Raw genomic sequence first — 22,813 nt, 5'->3', positions numbered from 1 at the left:
AGAGAGAGAGAGAGAGAGGAGAGAGAGAGAGAGAGAGAGAGAGAGAGTGTGTGTGTGTGTGTGTTTGTGTACAACATAGTTTGTTTCGTTGCATTGTTGTAATGATATACACATGTTAAAATATTCTATATCTGTCAATGGAAATATGTGTTTCTTAATTTTTTCTATTCCAGGGCGTCAATGACAGGTTTGGTAATTGATATGCAAGGGTATACTTCCTATTCAATATACTTTATTTAAAGATGAAATGAAATGACGAATCCTTCATTTTCTTCTGATAAACTTTATCAAATTCCTCGTTCTGTGCCACGGTAAAATGGTTCTTCCAGTCCCCCACTTCTCCTACAAAGTAGATTATTAAATTACTTGTAAGCTCTTTCTCTATGACAGCATGGGGAAATTGGTATGATCAGAAAATCCGATAATGCAGAAATGACCCATACTTCAAAGAGTTTAATACGTTCGCCGATTAATCGTTATATACCCATCATATACAAAGCCTATGAAGTTTATCATATTGTGCCTTCATTTTGATTTGACAAATGTTACAGGAGTTACGGGACTTTTGTTGTGATTCATCTTATTTTGCGGCGGAAGGGGACATGGCCACACGTAGCAATCTTGTTTTTTGTAAGTTGGTTTAACACAATCAGATCACTTCTTCCTTTTCCATCGCATGCTAGAAAAAAGACCCGGAAGTTAGCGTATGAATACTGCTCGAATTCAGCATTTTAGCGAAAGATTTCGAAGTAATGAAACATAGAATAAATCCAGTTAGAAATGGGACATATTGTGATTTATTCTGCATATGATTCAAAATGACGAATTAATATTATATACTGTGTATTTAACAAAATTAGCTGCTTTATAAATTATAATTCCATTCATGTTCAGTTGTTCGCATAAACAGAAACAACTAGAACTGTCCTTTCGAGACTAATACCCCTCGTGGGGCATACTACCCCCCACGCCAACAGAAAAAGGATATATAGAGAATGGATATATTCATACATTCACTATAAATCAAAATGTAACGTACATAAATGTTATTTTACTTTAACAAAATGTATTTAAAATGTCTAATTCAAATATATTCACGTGTTTCTGAAACATTCTTCAGACAAAGAGACCCCCTTTAACAAAATAGAAATTAGCACAACTTTCTAATACTTTAAATATTCTTATTCAAAATAAGAAATGCATAACCTCAGTCTAAGAACAATGTATTTACAACGTTTAAATCAAATCTCTTTGTGGTTTTTAAAGATATGCATGACTCTTTTTAGTTTAAAAATTCTTTAGTCCATAAGTAGAAAAAAGTCTGTAAATTGAAGAAAAATTGTCCAATCAACATGAAAATACCAGGTGCACATCTTCATATGGTGAGTAATGAATGTAGCAAGTTTCCCAAAAATCCAGGCACTAGTTTTTTACAACATGCACGAACAAAATCATGTACAGAGACAGACGGACATGCTGATTCCAATATACCCATTAACTTAGTTTGTGGTGTGTGTGTGTGTGTGTGTGTGTGTGTGTGTGTGTGTGTGTGTGTAAGAATATTGGCAATTCAAAATATGAAAACATAAATACGTGAGATAAGCATGGTTAAGGACGCTCTGGATGATGCCAAAAAGCAAGTTGGTTTTGAGTTCGACATACACGTTAAACCGTCAAGAACATATAGGAAAGTGTCGTCTTCCACATTTCATCGTATATGATGCAGGGGAATTTCAAGTTAGATATGTCAAAAGTAGTTCCAATATATTTTGTACTTCCCGATCTTTTTCCTAGACTACAACCTCATCAATCAGTTTCGGGGTTGATTAAGTACACAAACAATAATACCAGTGATTTCAAGTTGAAATGAAGTACATGTATATTGAATCAGCATGTGTTGGTGTCTATGAAAAGTGAATAGGGGTGTACGTTAATCCTCAAGACATTATTTAGTTAGTAAACTCTTGTATAGTTAGCGAACAGGAGAAAAAAATCGAGTGTAAAATCAAACGTTACACAAAAATGGACGAGGTGTAATTTTTATCAAAATGACTACCGACCTTTTCTGTACAGTGTGTCTGGATCGTGCATTTCTGGGTTTGGACCACTCTCGTTCCTGTCGTCATATTTATCTTTATTGGCAGATCTCATGTTTTCAAGTTTACATTTGTGAACAATTTCCTCCGCTAAGGTTTCTGAACACGGAATTCCAAGATGTTTGGCAATAGACTTGAGCGTTGCAAGAGGATTCTACAAGAAAAAGAAAATTATGGAGTATATTTGAAACAAATTGTTATGGTATATTTCATGATTAGTCCTAATGAACATAAACAAGACAATGCTATAGCAAGATATTGTTCTCTACAGTAAACAAAATGATAACCACTATAACAAAAGCTTGTTAGATTAACAATAATTGTTTTATTATTATAATTCACTACATTAAAGTATAGGTGACTCCATTTAACAAGCGTTGACTTATGTACTATTTGAGATTATGTGGTAAAATGTGATATGCATATACATGTAAACCATTTCAGAGGAAAACCTGCTTATTCCTGATAGAAAATATGCTGAATGAGAGAACAATTTATGGTGAGTGTTATTTTGCTTTCAGTAAACATCAAAATAAAGAGCTATAAATGCAAGGTGAAGATAACGAACAGTGATCAATCTCATAACTCCTACAAGTAATACAAAATAAATAGTTGGGCAAACACGGACCCCTGGACACACCAGAGGTGGAATCAGGTGCCTAGGAGAAGTAAGCATCCCCTGTTGACCGGTCACACCCGCCGTGAGCCCCATATCCTGATCAGGTAAACGGAGTTATCCGCAGTCAAAATCAGTGTGCCAAGAACGGCTTAACAATCGGTATGAAACACGTCAGACAGCATTTGACACAATGCAAGGTCGTATTGACGAACTAGATCGTTATAACAACCATAGAATTTGCGAAATGCTGACTTCAATCGAGACTGTTGAAATCCCTGTACCATCAACTTGTTTGTCAGTAGCTTACCTCGATTTAAAAACTGACTATACCCAGAACAAGCTATTGCATATCGAATTAGTTGAGATATATAAACACCATATGCAGGTGATAATGGAATATTGCTACATAAATGTGGGAAGTTGACGATGGAGAAGCTGAAATCATCCCGTTTGTCATACAGTTGAGTTGTCAGTTTGCCGTTAATGTCTACTTTCAATAAAATATCTAAGTATGAAGCAGAAGTGGACGACTCTGTGGTGTCCTTTATTTCGAGCTCACAGGGATATATCAAATCGACATATGAATGAAAGCTATCATTGTTAATAGACAAAATGTCATCGATATATCTAAAAGTCGAACCGAAGGTCACAGCGAGAGATTTTTTCTTCTAACAAAGGAGCAAAATTCGTGCCCATGGGAATTCCAACAGACTGTTGGAAGACCTGATCACCAAGACCACGAAGATATTGTCAATGAGGAACTCTAGCATATTTTTAGCTCTTCTGAGCCGAAGGCTCAAAGAGCTAATGCTATGGCCATTTGTGCGGTGTGCGTAAACTTTTTAGAAAAAGGGCTATAACTCAAGAACCCCTTGGCCAATTTTTTTCAAATTTGTTACAGGTTATCATTGGCCCAAGGGCTTTCATACATACTAAATAGAGGGATGTGACCTTTTAACAAGGGGAGATAATCAGGAAAATACAAACAAAAGTAGTGGTTGCTAAAAAATCTTCTTCTCAAGAACCACTGGGCAGATTATCACCAAACTTACACATAAGGATGAGGATATGTTGTAGATTAAAAATTGTTCAAGGCATTACCCTGGGGCAAAGGGCGTGGTCTCAAGGTCACTTCAAAGTTGACCTAAATTTATATTTCCTTAAATCTTTGATATTTTAGTCATTATAAGGACTAGGATCATCAAATTTTGACAGTTGATGCATCTTAGGACCTTGTGTCAAGTTGTCTCAAAAGTAGGTCACGGTGACCTACTTTTTGAATTTTGCAGGTATTTATTTTAAAATTAATTTTGATGCATATCTTGGACACTTTGAAGCCTATGATCATCAAAACTTGTCGGTTGGTGGATCATGGGACCTTGAAATGCGTCAACTGAAAAATAGGTCACCGTGACCTACTTTCTGAATTTTATGGCTTATCATTTATAGATATATTTTAAGTTGTTATTTCAAATACCGAGAGGTTTAGAATCATCAAATCTTGTAAGTTGATGCATCTTGAGGCCTTGAAACATATTTATAAAAAAGTAGGTCACAGTGACCTACTTCTTGAATTTTGCAAATATTCAAATTTCACATTTTCAATTTTAGATGCATATTTTGGGCACTGTAAAACCTAGGATCATCAATCTTTGTCAGTTGATGCGTCTTTAGTCTTCGGTTTGTGTCGACCAACAAGTAGGTCACCGTGACCTACTTTTGGTATTTGACAGCTAAATTACTATATTTCAGACACTATTTGACCTACAATCATCAAACTTTGTCAGTTGATGCATCTTGAGTCTTCGGAGTGTATCAACCAAAAAGTAGGTCACTGTGACCTACTTTTGGCATTTGACAGTTATATTTATATATTTCAGTCACTAATTGACGTACAATCATCAAACTTTGACAGTTGATGCATCTTGAGTCTACGGAGTGTGTCGACCAAAAAGTAGGTCACCTTGACCTACTTTTGGAATTGGACGCCTATATTTATATATTTCAGATACTATTTGACCTACAGTCATCAAACTTTGTCAGTTGATGGGTCTTGCATGTTCGAAGGGTTTCGACCAAAAAGTAGGTCACCTTGACCTACTTTTGGTATTGGACGGCTCTATTTATATATTTCAGATACTATTTGACCTACAGTCATCAAACTTTGTCAGTTGTTGGGTCTTGCATGTTCGAAGGGTTTCGACCAAAAAGTAGGCCAACTTGACCTATTTTTGGAATTGGACGGCTATATTTCTATATTTCAGATACTATTTGACCTACAGTGATCAAACTTTGTCAGTTGATGCGTCTTGCATGTTCAAAGGGTGTCGATCAAAAAGTAGGTCACCTTGACCTACTTTTGGAATTCGACGGCTATATTTATATAATTCAGATACTATTTGACCTACAGTCATCAAACTTTGTCAGTTGTTGGGTCTTGCATGTTTGAAGGGTTTCGACCAAAAAGTAGGCCAACTTGACCTATTTTTGGAATTGGACGGCTATATTTCTATATTTCAGATACTATTTGACCTACAGTGATCAAACTTTGTCAGTTGATGCGTCTTGCATGTTCAAAGGGTGTCGACCAAAAAGTAGGTCACCTTGACCTACTTTTGGAATTCGACGGCTATATTTATATAATTCAGATACTATTTGACCTACAGTCATCAAACTTTGTCAGTTGTTGGGTCTTGCATGTTTGAAAGGTGTTGACGAAAAAGTAGGTCACCTTGACCTACTTTGGGAATTTGACGGCTATATTTCTATATTTCAGATACTATTTGACCTACAGTCATCAAACTTTTTCAGTTGATGGGTCTTGCATGTTCGGAGTTCGCTGACCAAAAAGTAGGTCACCATGACCTACGATTGGAATTTGACAGCTATATTTCAATATTCAGATACTAATTGGCTTAAAATCATCAAACTTTGTCAGTTGATATTTCTTGGGTTCTCAAAATGTGTAAACCAAAAAGTAGGTCACATTGACCTACTTTTTTTGAATTCTTAGGATTTAACTAAATATTTAGAATACTAAGAGGCTAAGAATAGAAATGGTGGGGTTGTACAATTTATCAGAAGAGCGATTCTAGGCCCTTGGGCCTCTTGTTTATTTCAACTTCAGAGTACTTGTGCGTGGAATCAGAGTGGTGTTTAACAAAGTAAGTGTTTGAATGACTGATCACTAGATATGAGTATTTCTGTTTTCCGTTTTTGTTGAAGAAGCAACTGTCTATGATGTCAAAAAGTCTAGTCTTTAATTTATCGTGAGGAATGGTCGTGTATAGTGTTGAAAAGTCATAGGTTTTAATGCTATTGATTTGGAAAAAATTCTGTGATTTCAAGTTTACTAAAAGTTCTTTAGAATTTTTTAGAATCCACATTTGATTAACACCACTTCTGGCATATGTAGTCGCACAGTACGTTTGAAGTTTCTCCTTCACAGCTGTTAACATTTTCGTGAGGAGCAAAGATAGGGGCTTGGTAGAGCACTTACTGGATCCATCAATGTATCTTTGTTTGTAAGGGTTTTTATGTAGTTTAGGAATCCAGTATAGGTACGGTAACTCATATTCATTCGACCCATTGACTGGAATATTAAATGTGTCTAAAACTGAAGCATGGTTTTGAAGAATTTCGTCTTTTGAAAGGGCAGTTGGAGTATAAGTATGATTACCAAAAGTGGAATTAATGCCAAGTTCGTTTAAAATACAGTTGTAATAATGAGCCTTACAAACAAAGACAATGTTGTTACTAGCTTTGTCAGCTGGAACCAAAACATATTCCTCATGTAGCCTATCTAATTCTTTTATCACTTCTGGTTTACTAAACACAGAAGGATAGATGGTACGTACTTTTGTTTTCATGTGTCTAATGCGGGATTTTAATATCCCTCTTATGCTTTTAACCCATTTTGACAATGTATCAAGTTCTTCTTTTTCATATTTAGCCCATCGTCTGGCATAATCTTCGACAGAACTCATAATAGAGATGAAGTTCTGTCGCCAATTAAAAGACCGATGTTCTCTGTATTTAGGACCTTTAAGAATAAGTGATTTGGGGTCCTCATTTTCAACTATATCAACATCACCAGTAATGACATGTCCAGCTGGACTATAGTTGAAAGAAGATGAAGAACAAGAACATGTTGGTGGTTTACGTATAAGATGGTCTATATCTAAGCACTGCAAAGTTTGTTTATAATTAAAAAGTTTGGATGCAATAGTAGAAGTATAGCTGTAGGAAATACAGGGTGTAGACTTGAACTTGAAATAAGTTGGAATACACGACTGAACCCTTTTATGACGAAGAACGTTGCTTATGTTGACGGCATCTATTCCTTTGTTTGTAAATTTGAGCTTAAGGAACTGACAGCATGATTTGGAAGGAATATCTTCCATGGTCCGTGCTGGTTTATAGAGCCTGTGGTAGGTGACATCCATAATCATAGAGTTCAGTCTATATTCAGGTGTTGAAAAATCCAAGTATAGACTAGCCATAGCTTCTCAAATAACGTGTGTAAAACCCTCAACGGAATAGAGTAAAGTTTTGTACGAATATGATGTGGACCCAATTGTCTGTTGACGTGTGGTCTTTTATATGAACAATGTCCGTGACTGCGTTTTCGTCTTTGGGTATTGGGAAAGAGTCCCATCACATTAACGTTATTTCCTTGTGGACTAGTCAAATTTCCCACATCATATACATTATCATTGCATCCATATGGAAATGCAGTGCCTAGGGTCCCGATCCAGTGATCTTCCCGTTGTCTACGAAAAGGGGTGCTTAATGTAAGATTGTTTGTGTGATGGTAATTTTTTTCTAAAATCCTTACCCTCATGGACAAGATGGAGTGGTCCGGTGCATTAAAATGCTTGTAAAGAAGTTGGTTAGAAGAATTAAGGTATGAAAAGATGAAGATAAAGAACAGTTTTCAATCTCATAATTCCTATGAAGATGTATTTAAGAGGAAAGCAAACTAGGACTCCTGGATACATAAGAGATAGAATCTGGTGCCTAGGAGAAGTAAGGATTCCCCGTTGACCGGCCACATCTGGCGTGCGTCCAATATCTTGATCAGGTAAATGAAGTAATCGGTAGCTAAAACCAACACGAGTACCGCAAACGATACATCATACGCTCGTCGGACAGGGATGCTAAAATTTCAGTTTAGTATATGTGCCCATAATGAGAAAAGGTTCAGGAAACTATTTGACCTACTTTTAGAACTAAAAGTAGGTTACGGTGCACCAATTACGCTGAAATGCATACTGAATCTATATCTCTGAGAGGGAGGTTGTGACGACTACAATTCAGGGCAATGTCTGTATCTATGATGAAAAAAATCTGAATAAATGAAATTTAGTCACGAACTACCTTTCGGATAAATATAAGTTCAGTTTGCATTTCAGCTGTATTGGTGCACCATGACAAACTTTAGGGGTAAAAGTACGTCAAACAGTTTTCCAGAGATTCTTTGTCATAAATACAGACATTGTCTTAACATTTTGTCACATCTTCTATCTCAGAGAACTTGCATGGTGCACCGTGACATACTTTAGGGCTAAAAGTTGGTCAACTAATTGTCTGGACTTTTTCTCACTGAATGTCTAATGGGCGTATGTTGTACTCTTGTTTCAACTCTTCATACAAGGGACTGTAAAATTTATGTATTATATACAACTTTCATTATATTACATTTTGATTTGACCTGTCGTAACCAAGGACAGGGCTAACATAAGTGTATCCTACTGCCTAATCCTATTCAGTATGAATAAAATATTGTTTGAATTTACTATACTTCAAGAATGGTTACTCCAGTTCATGATAGAATTCACGTTTTTTTTTTACAATATAGTATAAGATAGTAACAAAGGAATATACAGGCGAGTTTTCATTGAATAACCAAAATACTAATCAATTTTGAAATGAGGAAAATTCAAATATCATATTCACATCAAATGTATTTGCAGGTGAGTATAATGTTGGATATCAACTGATCGTAAAAACACATAACGATCTAGTTTGCCAATACAACCTATCATTGGGTCAAATGCTGTCTGACGTGTTTCATACCTATTGTTAGACCGTTCTTGGCACACTGATTTTGACTACGGATAACTCCATTTACCTGATCAGGATATAGGGCTCACGGCGGGTGTGACCGGTCCACAGGAGATGCTTACTTCTCCTAGGAACCTGATCCCACCTCTGGTATATCCAGGGGTCCGTGTTTGCACAACTCTATATTTTGTATTGCTTATAGGAGATTGATCACTGTTCGTTACGCTCGCCTTTCATTCTGTGCTCTTTTTCAACTACAAAATACCTTCAGCATTTCCTCGTAGTATATACATAGGTAATTCGTCTTTTTCATATTTATTTCTTTTTCCCATTCTGTGGTGTACTCGTACCAATCAGAGAAGGTTCCTGAAAAGACGTATATTTCGATTTTCATTCACAAACTTAATAGAAATGTATGTAAACGATTGCGATTTTATAAAGATCTCCTATGTTGCTTTCTTTCAAGTTTTGCTTATCATGGATCTGTACAAGCCGGCCTATTACATGAAATGATGGACCAGCACAAGCCGCCCATTATATCAAGGAATTTGCTGTCTTTTAAAAAAGGATTACAAAACGTGGACAATGAACATTTGTGTCTAACAGAAACTTAATATTCTAGGTTGAAATAAAATGTGTTTTAAAACCGGTTTTTTTTTTCAATTTTGAAACATGCATATTAAAGGTGAAGATAACCCCTGGATAAACCAGAGGTGTGACCAGGTGCCTAGGATGAGTAAGTATATTTCATTAAAAGTATTGTTACTTGAGCTGTAGTGATATATAATAGGCCTAATGGATATCGAGTATTTGTAGCTTCGATCTTTAACCTCAGAATTAAAAGTCATTCTTATATTTGATATCGGCCATAAAGTTCAAATTCAACGTTTTGCAACTGCTGATGTCGGCAAAATGATCATTGGTTACGTAATAAGGGATTTCTAAGGGAATTATGCACGAACCTTTCATGCTTTAAATCTCTTAAACGAAAAACATTTTCAAAAAAATTATGTAACTATAAATTAGTCAGAATGTGACACTAAACAATCCGCCATATTTGTATTTTGTCTTTCATCAATTTTTTTTTAGGAATTTAGGGGGTGACCCCTAAAAATGAATATCCTTAAAAAGAAGGGTAAAAACAATGTGTTCGCAAATTTTGTTTTAAGAACATAATGATATCAATAATGATGATAATAAAAACCGTACGATTACTGTTAGGTTTTCCCCTGACAATGATAATAATAAGAAGAAAACAAAGAAGAAGGATGAAAACAATATGTTCCCAAACTTTGTTTGGGGAACATAATATTGAAAAATTAATTCCAAGTTTGAAAATGCATGGGGGAATGAACTGCAACGTTTGACGCTTGTATACTTTGTATTTTCAAAAAGACTCAACGTAGATGTATACTTAAGTATTTGGCATTCCTTACCTCCATAATTAATCACTAAGTACACATAATCATCCCAGCTCATCCATGAAATGGATAGTTTGGACTTCACTATGTGGTGATAGAATGACACGGAAACATCTTTGGGATTTCGTAGCAAAAATAAGCTCTTTCCTTTCCCTTCCAAAAATGCTGTTGGTACTTGATTGGGAAAAAGGTGTGTATTGAAAACTCTAGGCCTTTTGTCTCCACAGAACTTGTCCACAGAATGAAATTCCAACATGGCGACTTCTTTTGGACGTTTTTCATATTCAGCTTTCCCTTTGTGCAGCATTGTAATCATTTCCCAAACCCAGTGAGTCCCTTTAAAAATATTGGAATACGCCAAAGGTTATTTCAATGAGCTGACATTATTTAAAAACTTATCACATAAATCTATTAATCTAGTCTATTAGCAATATTCACTTTCATTCATACATCGCATAACAATCGGTATGAAACACGTCACACAGCATTTGACCCGATGGTAGAATGTGACCGGTCGACAGGAGATGTTTACTCCTCCTAGATACCTGATCCCACCTCTGGTGTGTCCAGGGGTCCATGTTTGCCCAACTATCTATTTTGTATTGCTTATAGGAGTTGTGAGATTGATCACTGTTCGTTATCGTCACCCTTCATTGGCAAACAAGAGCATTATAACGACCATATAATCTGTGAAATGCTGACTTTGTTGAGACTGTTGACACCCCTGTACCATCAATTTCTTTGTCAGTAGTGTCTTGATTGATAAACTGATCATACGCATAACAAGCTCTTGTGTATCGAATCAGTTGAAATATATAAACACCATATGCGGGTGATAATGGAATATTGTTACGTAGATATGGGAAGTTGACCCTGGAGAAGCTGAAATCACCCCGTTTATCATCAAGTTGAGTTATTAGTTTGCCGTTAATATTTATTTTCAATAAACTATCTAAGTACGAAGCGGATGTGGAGGACTCTGTGATGTCTTTTATTTCGAGTTCCCATGTATATATCGAATCGACATATGAATGAAAATTATTGTTATTAGATAACACATCGATACATCTAAAAGTTGATTTGAAGGCCACAGCAAGAAGAGTTTTCTTTGCATGTTGAAGGTTGTGAAAAAATTCTGCTTCAGAAGAATATAAAAACATGCAAGCTAACAAAGAAGCACAATTTCTGCCCATGGGAATTCAAACAAACTGTTGGAAGACCTGATCACCAAAAACCACGAAGATAATATAAATGGGAAACTCTAGCATATTTTTTAAATTTTACCTTCAGGGTACTTTTGCATGGAATCAGAATGATGTTTAACAAAGGAATGTTTGGATGATTGATCACTAGGTATGATTCATATGATTTCCAATTTTGTTGAAAAAACAACTGTCTATGATGTCAAAACGTCTAGTCTTCAATTGATCGTGAAGAATGGTCGTGTAAAGTGCATAAAAGATACATCAAAGTGAACTGAAAGAAAGACATTACAGCGTATTTCAGATTTACTTCATATTTAGAATTTACTGAACACAGACGTTAACGACAAACCAAAAAACTCAACTTTATGACGAACGAGACGACATAAGCTTCTCCACCGTCAAGTTCCCAAATTTATGTAGCAATATTCCATTATAATGTGCATATGGTGTTTATGTCTCTCAACTTATACAATATCAGACAACATGTTCTGTAAATGACAAATATTTAAACCGAGACTGGCGCTTTTGATAGATAAGATGACGTGACGGCATGCTAAATTGATGTCACATGGTTTCAATTCGACTGAAGTCTCTGTTAACGTCAGCATGTCGCAAATTATATGGTCGTTATAATGATTTTATTTGCAACTATAACCTCACATCGGACATTAGGTCAACTGGTGTTTGACGTATTTTTATCAATTGTTATTCCATTCTTTACATCCTAAGGATCAATTCAGGATAATAGAAGAGAAGCACAATAGGGGAGAACAATTTTCTGGACATAGTTTTCATATTTCCTTTTGGAACCTAAAATGTTGAAATTAACCTTTAAAGTTGACTTAAACATCACCCCCCCCCCCCATTAAAGTACCGATTTTGACATGCATTTTAGCTTTGAAGACCTGCAAGACATGTCTGCCCCTAAGATTTTTCAAAATAAATTTTGATAAGTTACAATCTTAAGAATAATTTACAATAGTATTTGAAGGGGCACCCCTGCCTTGGGGTCAAAATTCATGAAAAATCAACAAAAAGGTAGGGAAACTGTTTTTGAAAACCTAGTTCATATTGCATGATTCGATTCTGCCCCACGCCATACTTTCATTTTTCAATACTTTTTCATATTCTATATGATTTTGTGTATATTTTCCCTCAATAATCTAGTTTAAATACATATTCATTCTTTAAACAAAAGGCAATAAAAGAGAATGGAAATTGTACATTCTTTGTTTACAAACGTAGTCAAGTGGAACGATCCTCGATTTTATTCCACGAACAATGATCATTTATTCCGCGTTACTCGAGGAAAGCACGTGCGACAAAATGAGGATATCGTGCAAGAACTCTGGTTTATGCCTGTTCAGATTGTTTAATTAATAATTGATAATGATGTGCGGGTTTTTCTTTGGTTGTCGGTTTCGAACGGGCTTTTGTATTGGTCACGTGATTAAGGCATATAAACAGGCGAACATGCGTTTGCGCGGCACTCTAAGCACGTTCGCTAGTTACAGTTGTACGGTAAATACATTCAGGTAAAGGATCATATGGAAAGAAGAAAAGGAAAGACCCACAGGGGTTTTAAATCTTATGCACGATGTATAAAATAAAAGTCGAATCTGGTTCCGGATTTGATTGAACATTTTAAAGGCCACCTACATTTATATATGAGTTTATCAAATAGATAGTTCATACAAGAATGAAAGAAAACAACAAATGAATATTTAGCTTTCTTGGAGATCGCTTTAAGTTTGAAAATAATGAGCTTTGATAAAATTTTACCAAAATATAATGCGTAATTAGTTTACGGATTTAACAAGTGTTTAACGAATCAGGTTGAATTGCGATACCAAACACACGGACATTACAATATCATTACAGAGCAGAACGTTTAATGTGTATGACTTCGGTTTGATCGTTTTTATGCTTTAATTCTTTTTCATCTTCACAAAACAGACCATGTGCGAATAATTCTATACAAAATGTATGTTCAATCAGTGTTACCTATGATCATAGTGATAAAGTTCTATATGAAATGTAGGAATATATACGAGTGCTCAGATGTTACAAGTATGAACCCAGTCGTTATGAACACATAATCACAGAAAAATAGACCTGTTTTCTCACAAAACTGTGAAAAAATAAAAGTCTTGGATATCAATGGGAAACAGCAGCTTTAAAAAAAAAACTAAAAAAAAAAACAAACAAAAAAAAACGATTCAAAATTTAAAGTTTTACTCAAAGCGCTTTTGTTCAGCTTCTATTGGTTTATTGCCCCCTATCCCTTATCTCGGAATAGTTTTCTCCTGCATTTATCACAGATAGAATAACCTACCTCACACCTTTTCCCAGCGACGCAATTTATCCTCTTTTGAAGAACCCCAACAACAAACGAACGTTTTGCTGGTGGAGTTTTTCGACAACAAACACAAGAAATCTTGTATGGCATCGTTATTAAAACGTGTCCTCTGTGTCGAATAACACAGTTTAAAAAAATGATACATACATTGAATAGAAAGCCGTTTTATTTGATTGAAGCTATTGTTACATGAAATGTGAAGATAACGAATAGCGATCAATCTCATAACTCCTATAAGCAATACAATTATAGAGTTAGGCAAACACCTGGACATACCAGAGGTGGGATCAGGTGCCTAGGAGGAGTAAGCATCCCCTGTTGACCGGTCACAACCGCCGTGAGCCCTATATCTTGATCAGATGAACGGAATTATCCGTAGTCAAAATTAGTGTGCCAAGAATGGCTTAATAATCGGTATGAAACAAGTCAGACAGCATTGGACCCAATGATAGGTTGTATTGGCAAACTAGATTGTTATAACGACCATATAATTCGCAAAATGCTGACTTTAAACGAGACTGTTGAAACTACTGCACCATCAATTTATTTGTAAGTAACCTGCCTCGATTTTAAAAACTGATCATACGCAGAACAATCTCTTGTGTATCGAATCAGTTGAGATATATAAACACCAAATGCAGATTTCTTGTTTCATTTATTGATTATGTTTTTTTCCAGGGTTCCTGTGTTTGCCCATCTCTTTATTTTGTATTCCTTGTGGGATTATGAGATTGATCATTGTTCATTATCTTCGTCTTTCAATCTCTAAAACACAAGTGACAACACATTTGTCTGAATAGCCGCGAATTTCTAAATGCATATAGTTTATCGTCGTTGGCTGTTTGTTTTACGTTCCGTTGAGAAGTTTCCACTGACATCGAGACATCACCAACTTTAGGTGAAATATCACAAATGTAGACCTATACTGAGCCCTCGGGGCCGTATTAAAGGGAAGATGGAAGTTAACATCATAATGCAAATGGGAAGTTCCTTGCTGTCGTCCCATCTGACACTTGTGTGGGAAAAGGTAAAACGGCAGTGTGCAACCTTGCAACCAATAAAGACAGTCAAAGTTGTGTAGTTTTAGGACAGGCTGGCACGGAGAAGTTTAATTAATCTATCGAAAACGTTAGGTGAACATATCTCATGACCCTACCCAACCCCTTCTACTTAGTCTCCAACCACTAACTTTTGTCACCCATTGTGACATCTCTGAAAACGTATGAATAAGCAGAAAATGACATTTGGATGTAAATGCCACTGTAGACGTTTGGTAGTATGTCCACGTACAAGTGTGTGGGTATCAATTCAATTGTGAATTTTTCTTATTACGTATAACATTTACTTTCAGCTCATTTTAAAATAAAATGAATAAGTGAAGTTATCATTTTTGACGTAAGAAAGGTATATTCCAATAGAATTATTCAAGATCCATTTCTTCGCTAAAACATTTTTTCATTCAAAAGTTACCGCTAATTAAATTTACTATTTTAAATTTTATCAGCCAATGGAAAAAGACCTATCCCGAAAGGATGTCGGCTTCCGTCCTCCTTTTACCGATTTTTCGCATTTGAGAAGAAGTAGACGATATCTGACAGTTGATTATCGTCGATGAATGGACTTTAGTTCACTATGCATGACGATGCGAGAGATAAACCCTTGACAGAGTTCTTGCAAGACGATTGGAATCTAATTATAATAATTTTTTTTCGAAAATTGAAATGATGCAGCTGGTAAGAAAACAAGTTATGGCGTGATATACTTTGTGAATAGTTTACAGAAAGACAGAACAGATTTATTATATAATCAATTCAAAACGTCTAGCACCTTTGCGGTAACATTGATTTTTTCCCCGAGAATATAAAGAATCTAAGTTCTTCTATGTTGTGTCTGACTTTACTCTTAGGAGACGACAGACGTTCTACAGTTGGATACAGCTGGAAATGATATTCAGAACGACCCATTTATACGTAGTTGTATTGAAAAGAAAACATGAAAAGGCTATGCTTCAGTTTGTGCTTGATTCAAAATTACAATGATTTGAAATATCACATGGACATTCAGAATTATTCGCCATTTTCTTTTTATTCTTTCTTTAAAACCACAGAATCGTTACATCAGGTCTAGCATCATATATTTCAAAAGAAAATCACAAAACAATCAAATATACTTAGATATTGCAGATTTCAGGTTATTGCATTTTGTTTCTATAAAACATTACTTGTTTATAACCATTTTGCAGCGTAAAATTGTACACCGTGTCAGAGACCGCAGCCCCTCTGGCATGCAAGAAGACTGTTGATGTGGTGTTCCATAAAAGAGTAAACTTATCATGAGCCGCCACGACGATTTAAAAAAAAAATAATAAAAAATCGGATACTGCTTTCACTTTAAAGGAAGATGGACACAATTTGAGCTGAACATTTTCAAATTTAATTTTTCCATTTTTAATGTTTATAATGCTTAATTAAGGTATATCTAACGGTCAACCAAAATTTAAATAGCAGCTTTGGAGTCACAAGTGAGATACAACACTCACAATTCTTTGTTATGTAAACAAGGCTCGTGCCATGTTTTTGTTTATATATAGATTGCTTAATAGAAAATAGGATATTTAAAACAAAATGAGATGTGCCAAACACTAGAAGATATATAATTGTATGTAGAATTAAAATGTAAATTGAAAAAAATCTGCTTTAAAAGAAACATTTAAAAGTATATTTAACCTATATAAACAAAAACATGGCACGAGCCTTGTTTACATATGCTTACTCCTCCTAGGCACCTGATCCCGCCTCTGGTGTGTCCAGGGGTCCGTGTTTGCCCAACTATCTATTTTGTATTGCTTGTAGGAGTTATGAGATTGATCACTGTTCGTTATCTTCACCTTTCATACATGTAACAAAGTAAGAGTAAAAACAAAAGAAGGAAAAATGAAATTTGAAAATTTTCAGCTCCTATAAAGCCAATCCATGACTGGGATATCACCGTTTCGATTCAAAATGAAAAAAAAAATCAGCTGTAAATCTTACCACCGATGTTAAAGGTTAATAGACGGAAAGAACCCCGTATACATCCATTTGAATAAAACTAAAACACTAAAATTTACCGTTTTCTTACCACATTTAGGGAATGCATGAATCAGAACGTCATCGTCAAATATTTCCATACTGCGAAGTTCGGGTACATGCGACCTAAGATCTGGTATGAATCCGCTTTTCGCCAAAGTTAGGTCTCTATAATGTCCATGTAACAAAATGGACTTGAATGAGAATCCACTTGGGCATTTTCTCTCTGCTATTGTCTCACCTTCCAAACTCCCTGCAAGAGATTTACATGTAACAGGATACCCATTATTGTTTTCATTTTTGACATCCACTTTAATATAATATATTTCTCTATGTATACTGATGTCTACTTCTCTATGTATAATGCTATTCTCTTCTATACGCTTATTGATATCGAACCCCTATATATATTTTCGTATGAGCATCCAGGTTATCATAGGTCATCAGTACCTCTTGCTTGTCATAAGAGGCGACTAAATGGGGCGGTCATTCGGACGAAACCGCACAATCCGAGGCCCCGTGTCACAGCAGGTGTGGTACGATAAAAATATCTCCCTTCTCAAAGGCCGTAAGCGCCGAGCGTAGGCCTAAATTTTGCAGCCCTTCACTGGCAGTGATGTCGTCTCCATATACGTGAAACATTCTCGAGAGGGACGTTGCATAATATAAAATCAATCACTCAACCTAATCAACCTATATATATATTGATAACTACTGTAAAAACCGTTCTCCAGCTCGTTATATCATCAATTGTAAACCAGTCATAGATGATAACTGTGTGTCAGATATATATCTTATCAATGGTTACCAAAGAAACAGACGGTATTCTGTTTTATGTCTCTATCTTATTATGGTAATCAAGTTATCTATTGTACTGTTTTCATTTCAAATAGGGTAACAAATACTTGTAACTCAATTTTGTATTGTTTATAGGAGTTGTAAGATTGACTGCTGTTCGTTATCTTCACCTTTCATATTGAACTGTTCTTCGGCCCTTTATTCTACGAATTGGTTTACAAAGTTATGCCTAATACACTGTTTGTCCGCTCGTTTATCATATTGATTATTTATCAAGTCACAGATGATTATTTTATCAAATGTGTATCGAATTAGAAAGAAATGAAGTTTTGTCCTTTTCTTTATCTGAACAATTGTATGAAAGGTGAAGAAAACGAATAGTGATCAATCTCATAAATCCTATAAGCAATACAAAATAGACAGCTGGGCAAACACGGACCCCTGGACACACCAGAGGTGGGATCAGGTGCCTAGAAGGAGTAAGCATCCCCTGTTGACCGGTCACACCCGCCGTGTTTTGTATGATGACACGTTCTTGAAGTCTTTTTACTATCAATGTTAAATGAAATAAGAAATTGTGAACTCTCATTTTTCTAGTCATCGTATAAATAGCACACGAGGTTTGTCTTCCTATATTTTAGATCCTAACTTGTCTATTCCAAAGTGAATAAAACCTGCTGGAGAACCAGTCAATGAAGGTGACAAGGGATAGTTTAATTTATTTAGCACAAACACGGACCCCTGGTCACACCTTAGGCGGCATCAGGTGCCCAAAAGTAAACATCCACTGTTGACCGGCCTCACCCACCACGAGCCTCTATCTTGATTAGGTAAACGTAGTAATCCGTAGTCAAATTAATGTGTAAAGAATGGCCTAACAATTGGTATGAAACACGTCAGACAGCATTCGACCCAATGATAGGTTGTGTTTGCAAATAAGATAATTCTAACAACCATAGAATTTTTTAAAAAAATACTGACTTCAAACAAGACTGTTGAACCCCCCCCCCCCTGTAAAACCAAAGTATTTGACAGAAGCCTGCCTCGATTTAAAATTTGATCATACACAGAACATGTTCTCGCGTATTCAATCAGTTGATGGACATAAAAATCATATTCAGGTGATAATGAAATATTGCTACATAGATATATGAAGTTGACGGTGGAGAAGCTGAAGTCAACCTGTTTATCATAAAGATGAGATTTCAATTTTCCGTTAACATATCTAAATTCAATGAAATATCAAAATATGAAGCAAATGTGGAAATATCTGCGATGTCTTATATACATGTATTATTTTACAGGTATCTAACAGTGACTCCAAGTACATGTATTTCCATTTAGTATGAAAAATGGAACCAATATCTGATTACTCATTTAGTATGTACTGCGATGTAATATTGAATTCTTAATCTCTTGTGGATCTTATCAGTGTGTATAATAAGCTAAATTATTTGGATCCTACCGATGGTATATGTTGCTAATTTCTGTTGAGAATTAATTTTTGTGCAATCTACTAAGGTAAGCTTCACCAATTTCTGTGGATACTGCCAATAGGACTCTTAGCTAATTTTCTTGGATCTTACCAATGCTCTACTTAGCTCACTCCTATGAAATTTATTTCTATGTTTCATTCCAATTGTTAGGTTGTTCTTTAGATATTGATATCGGCTACATATTACTCCGTTTACTAACAAAGATATCAGGCTCATGGCGGTTGTGATCGGTCAACAGGGGATGATTGCTCGTCCTTGACACCTGATTCCACTTCCGGTGTTTTCAAGGGTCGTGTTTGCCCTACGTTGTACTTTAAATGTATCTATTTCCTGTTGTTTTACTATTCCCATGGTTCTTACCAATGACATTCTTGATTAACTTCTGTAAATCTTACTATTGATATATTTGGGTAAGTTCTTTTAATCTTACCAATGCTATACATAGAAAATTAAACTCCAGAGCTTCTGCATAATCAGTGGCATACTCTGGTCCTTACCAATGCTATACTTATCTAACTGCTGTAGACTTCACAAATTCTATAATCAGCTACCTCCTGTAGATATATCAGATGTGCGTACTTTACATCTATGTATCTTACCAATATTATACTTAGCTAACGGCTGTTGTTTTTCGCAGTTCATTGTCGTCATGACAGGTAAATGATTCACAGTCTGTAAAATTAATCATTGAAAACAAAATAGTATTCTATTTGTTACAATATGATTATGGAATTGATTGGATTCAAGCAAAATTTTACCATAATGAAGAACCACTACCTCTTTTCCGTATCTGCTAAATCAATGATAAAAACTTTCTCGGAATTAAAGTTAACGTTTAAGAAATTTTCATTAATACAACTACTGTTGAATCATTTTAATTCGTGGGGACCAATGTTCGTGGGTAAGCAAAAATTTTGCTGGTTCCTGATGGGGACGTAATTTCGTGGGGCATATAACTCTAATTGGTTAAAAAAAACAATGCTCGAGGACACAAAAATTCGTGGGTAAGAGTGAGTCACGAAAATCAATCCTCAACGAACACTGATGCTTCCACGGTAAACGTTAAATAACAAGGAATATTTACATCCTTTTCAAGAATTGTCAAGGGGAATCTTATTGTACCCTGTACTAAGCGGGTGGTTACTTAACACGCGAAGTACATATGTCTGATATTTTTTTTATCAGTATACCACGCACTTGGATCCGTGCAAACGTTTGTACCTAACATACCTGATCTAGCACAATGAGTTTGTACCTAACATACCTGATCTAGCACAATGAGTTTGTACCTAACATACCTGATCTAGCACAATGAGTTTGTACCTAACATACCTGATCTAGCACAATGAGTTTGTACCTAACATACCTGATCTAGCACAATGAGTTTGTACCTAACATACCTGATCTAGCACAATGAGTTTTAAATCTGATACCAGTGAACGTATATGTAATGAACTGTGATTACTCTTCTAAATCGTACCTTTGTTACCAAAAAATAAACACAACAAAATATATGAATGAAATACAAATTTAATGAAACAACACACAGAGTGATGACGTGGCAGAATTGTTAACTTGATTATGTAGGACACTGGTAGAAGTAGACAGATTACACGCGGTCTTGACATGTATGTATCGTCTGCTTAACGAGGTCGTTAACATGGCGGAGCAAGCGGCGACTTTTGATCTGGGAGATATTTAAGAAATTGAATTGTGTTTTATGGGGCTCAACAAGGACGATTTAGATGAAGAAATGTTGAGCTTTTTCCTTGATATATTGAAATGGAGCAGAGTCGCATTCCACCGTTCTTACGTCAAAGCCAGTGTTCAACGTCTCCTCGAACACAATGCAGCACATATCCAGTCACCGCTTGTTCTCTTTCTATATATTTAATTCACCTCCTTTAATTTGGCGTATAATCCATTTAATTCTGCAAAGTAACTGTACCTGACCTGAACGCATATCCAGTTTTGTTGTTTTAATCGTTACGTATATGTATTCCTACGCACCGTTTCAAAAACTTTAATTCAAGCTTTTTGATGAGAGAAACTATTTGATTTTCTATTTTAAAAACATAATTAAATGATAAGAAATAAAATTTAAAATTGGACGGAAAACTTTTTCATCAATGCGCTACGTGCATTGATGATTCCAAACACAATACACAGAACTTTCAGAAAATTTCAAATCACAAAACTTTACCCACAATAAAACCCACATCAAAACGAACTACTTTTCAACACTATAAATCACCATTCCTCACGATGAATGAAATACTAAGCTTTTTGATAATATGGACAGCTGCTTCTTTAATGATACAAAAGTAACACGTCAAACTGGAGCATTTTTTTTAATATTGTGAAAATTTATCCCCAAAAAAATTGAAATCTTAAAATGAAAGGGGTGACTGTTTATTTCGTTATAAGAAGGGTTTTGAAAAGTGTGTTTGTGTCAAAGTAGATTTTTTACTAGTTTAATTAGACTATATCGTTATTTGCTACGGGAAAATGAATTTGCGAGTAGCAGTCTATTGGTCTCTCCCCAGTTTTACTGATTGTAACTATTAAGTAGATAAAAATACTACTAAAATTGATAAAGTATTGACGAGAACAACTTCACGATTTAAGAAAATCGGGCGTGGTAACGTACACTTTTCATAAACCCCTTTGTGGTTTATAAGAGTAAACTGCCCCAAACCAATTTATATCATATAAAATACAAAAAATAAATAAATTGAATTAATTCCTTGAATAATTATAAATATTATATATCTTTATTATTTTTGTACAAACTGCACAACTTAAAAGAATTTAGTCTGTAGTTACATGTACATATACTGGGGCCCGTCTTACAAAACAACTTCCGATAGAGTCACAAGTCATAAATTGTATTACATGCAGTTATTGGTTTAAATGAATGAATTAAAACTTTTCTGAGACTTAATTTTTAACATTTCTTTATAACCAGGAGTAATATTTGCTTGTTTCCAAATGTTGAGTAAGCGTTAAGTTAAAGAGTTTGGTAAAGGGGCCCTTTACAGATGGGGGCTATTTCTCAAAGTGGGGCTATTAGGTGATAATATTAATTTTCTAAATGAAACAAATCGTAGATTTAAAACCTTGATAGACCGTGACTATGTCATTAAGTTAGTCAGGGATTTTAAACAATCTCAGAATTTATTCAAAGATACATGTAGATGTTTGTTTTTTACGTACCATCCAAAATATTTACTTAGATTGAGATGACACCAGCTGTAGGTAAATTACATGTATCCCAAATTTAGATCTATTTTAGCGCCAAGGGCCGTAGCAGTGAGGTTTCTTTAAAGTGCAACAACGCCTGTCGCGACACGTCCGAAAGACCTGTGACTCTGCATTTAAAATACCGAGCGTTTGGCGAAGGAGCAATCACTACCTATGTTTACGTCTTACGTTTGATCCGGTCATGGCACGAGCGGTCACGGAGCGAACGCTCCACCACTGAGTTCAATTCGAATTTAATTTTTTTATCAGAAATATACATAATAGTTTCATGTAACTACGGCGTCTGATCAGCGTTGCCAGGACCACAGGACTGGATATCAATGTGGGTAAAACAAAGAGCTTGCGGGTTAATGCCACTCAAGAAGCACCCATCAACATATATGGACAGGCGTTGGAAGAAGTTGATCTCTTCACCTACCTA

The 22,813-nt window shown here is 35.4% G+C and overlaps 1 protein-coding gene across 1 annotated transcript; it reads right to left on the bottom strand.

Annotated features, from left to right (window-relative positions):
• Positions 1–232: 232 nt before the first annotated feature.
• Positions 233–19,770, bottom strand: LOC130054530 (sulfotransferase 1B1-like). Its single transcript, XM_056164502.1, has 6 exons — positions 19,728–19,770; positions 16,887–17,087; positions 10,218–10,538; positions 9,047–9,147; positions 2,061–2,250; positions 233–342 (listed from the first exon to the last, which is right to left on the bottom strand). Exons 1-6 carry the CDS (start codon positions 19,768–19,770, stop codon positions 233–235), a joined length of 966 nt encoding a protein of 321 aa, XP_056020477.1.
• Positions 19,771–22,813: the final 3,043 nt, after the last annotated feature.

Source organism: Ostrea edulis, chromosome 5, assembly GCF_947568905.1.
Source record: "Ostrea edulis chromosome 5, xbOstEdul1.1, whole genome shotgun sequence".
NCBI classification, from domain to species: Eukaryota; Metazoa; Mollusca; class Bivalvia; order Ostreida; family Ostreidae; genus Ostrea; species Ostrea edulis.
The sequence above is the reverse complement of the archived record's forward strand: the minus strand, read 5'-3'. Positions and strand labels throughout refer to the sequence as shown.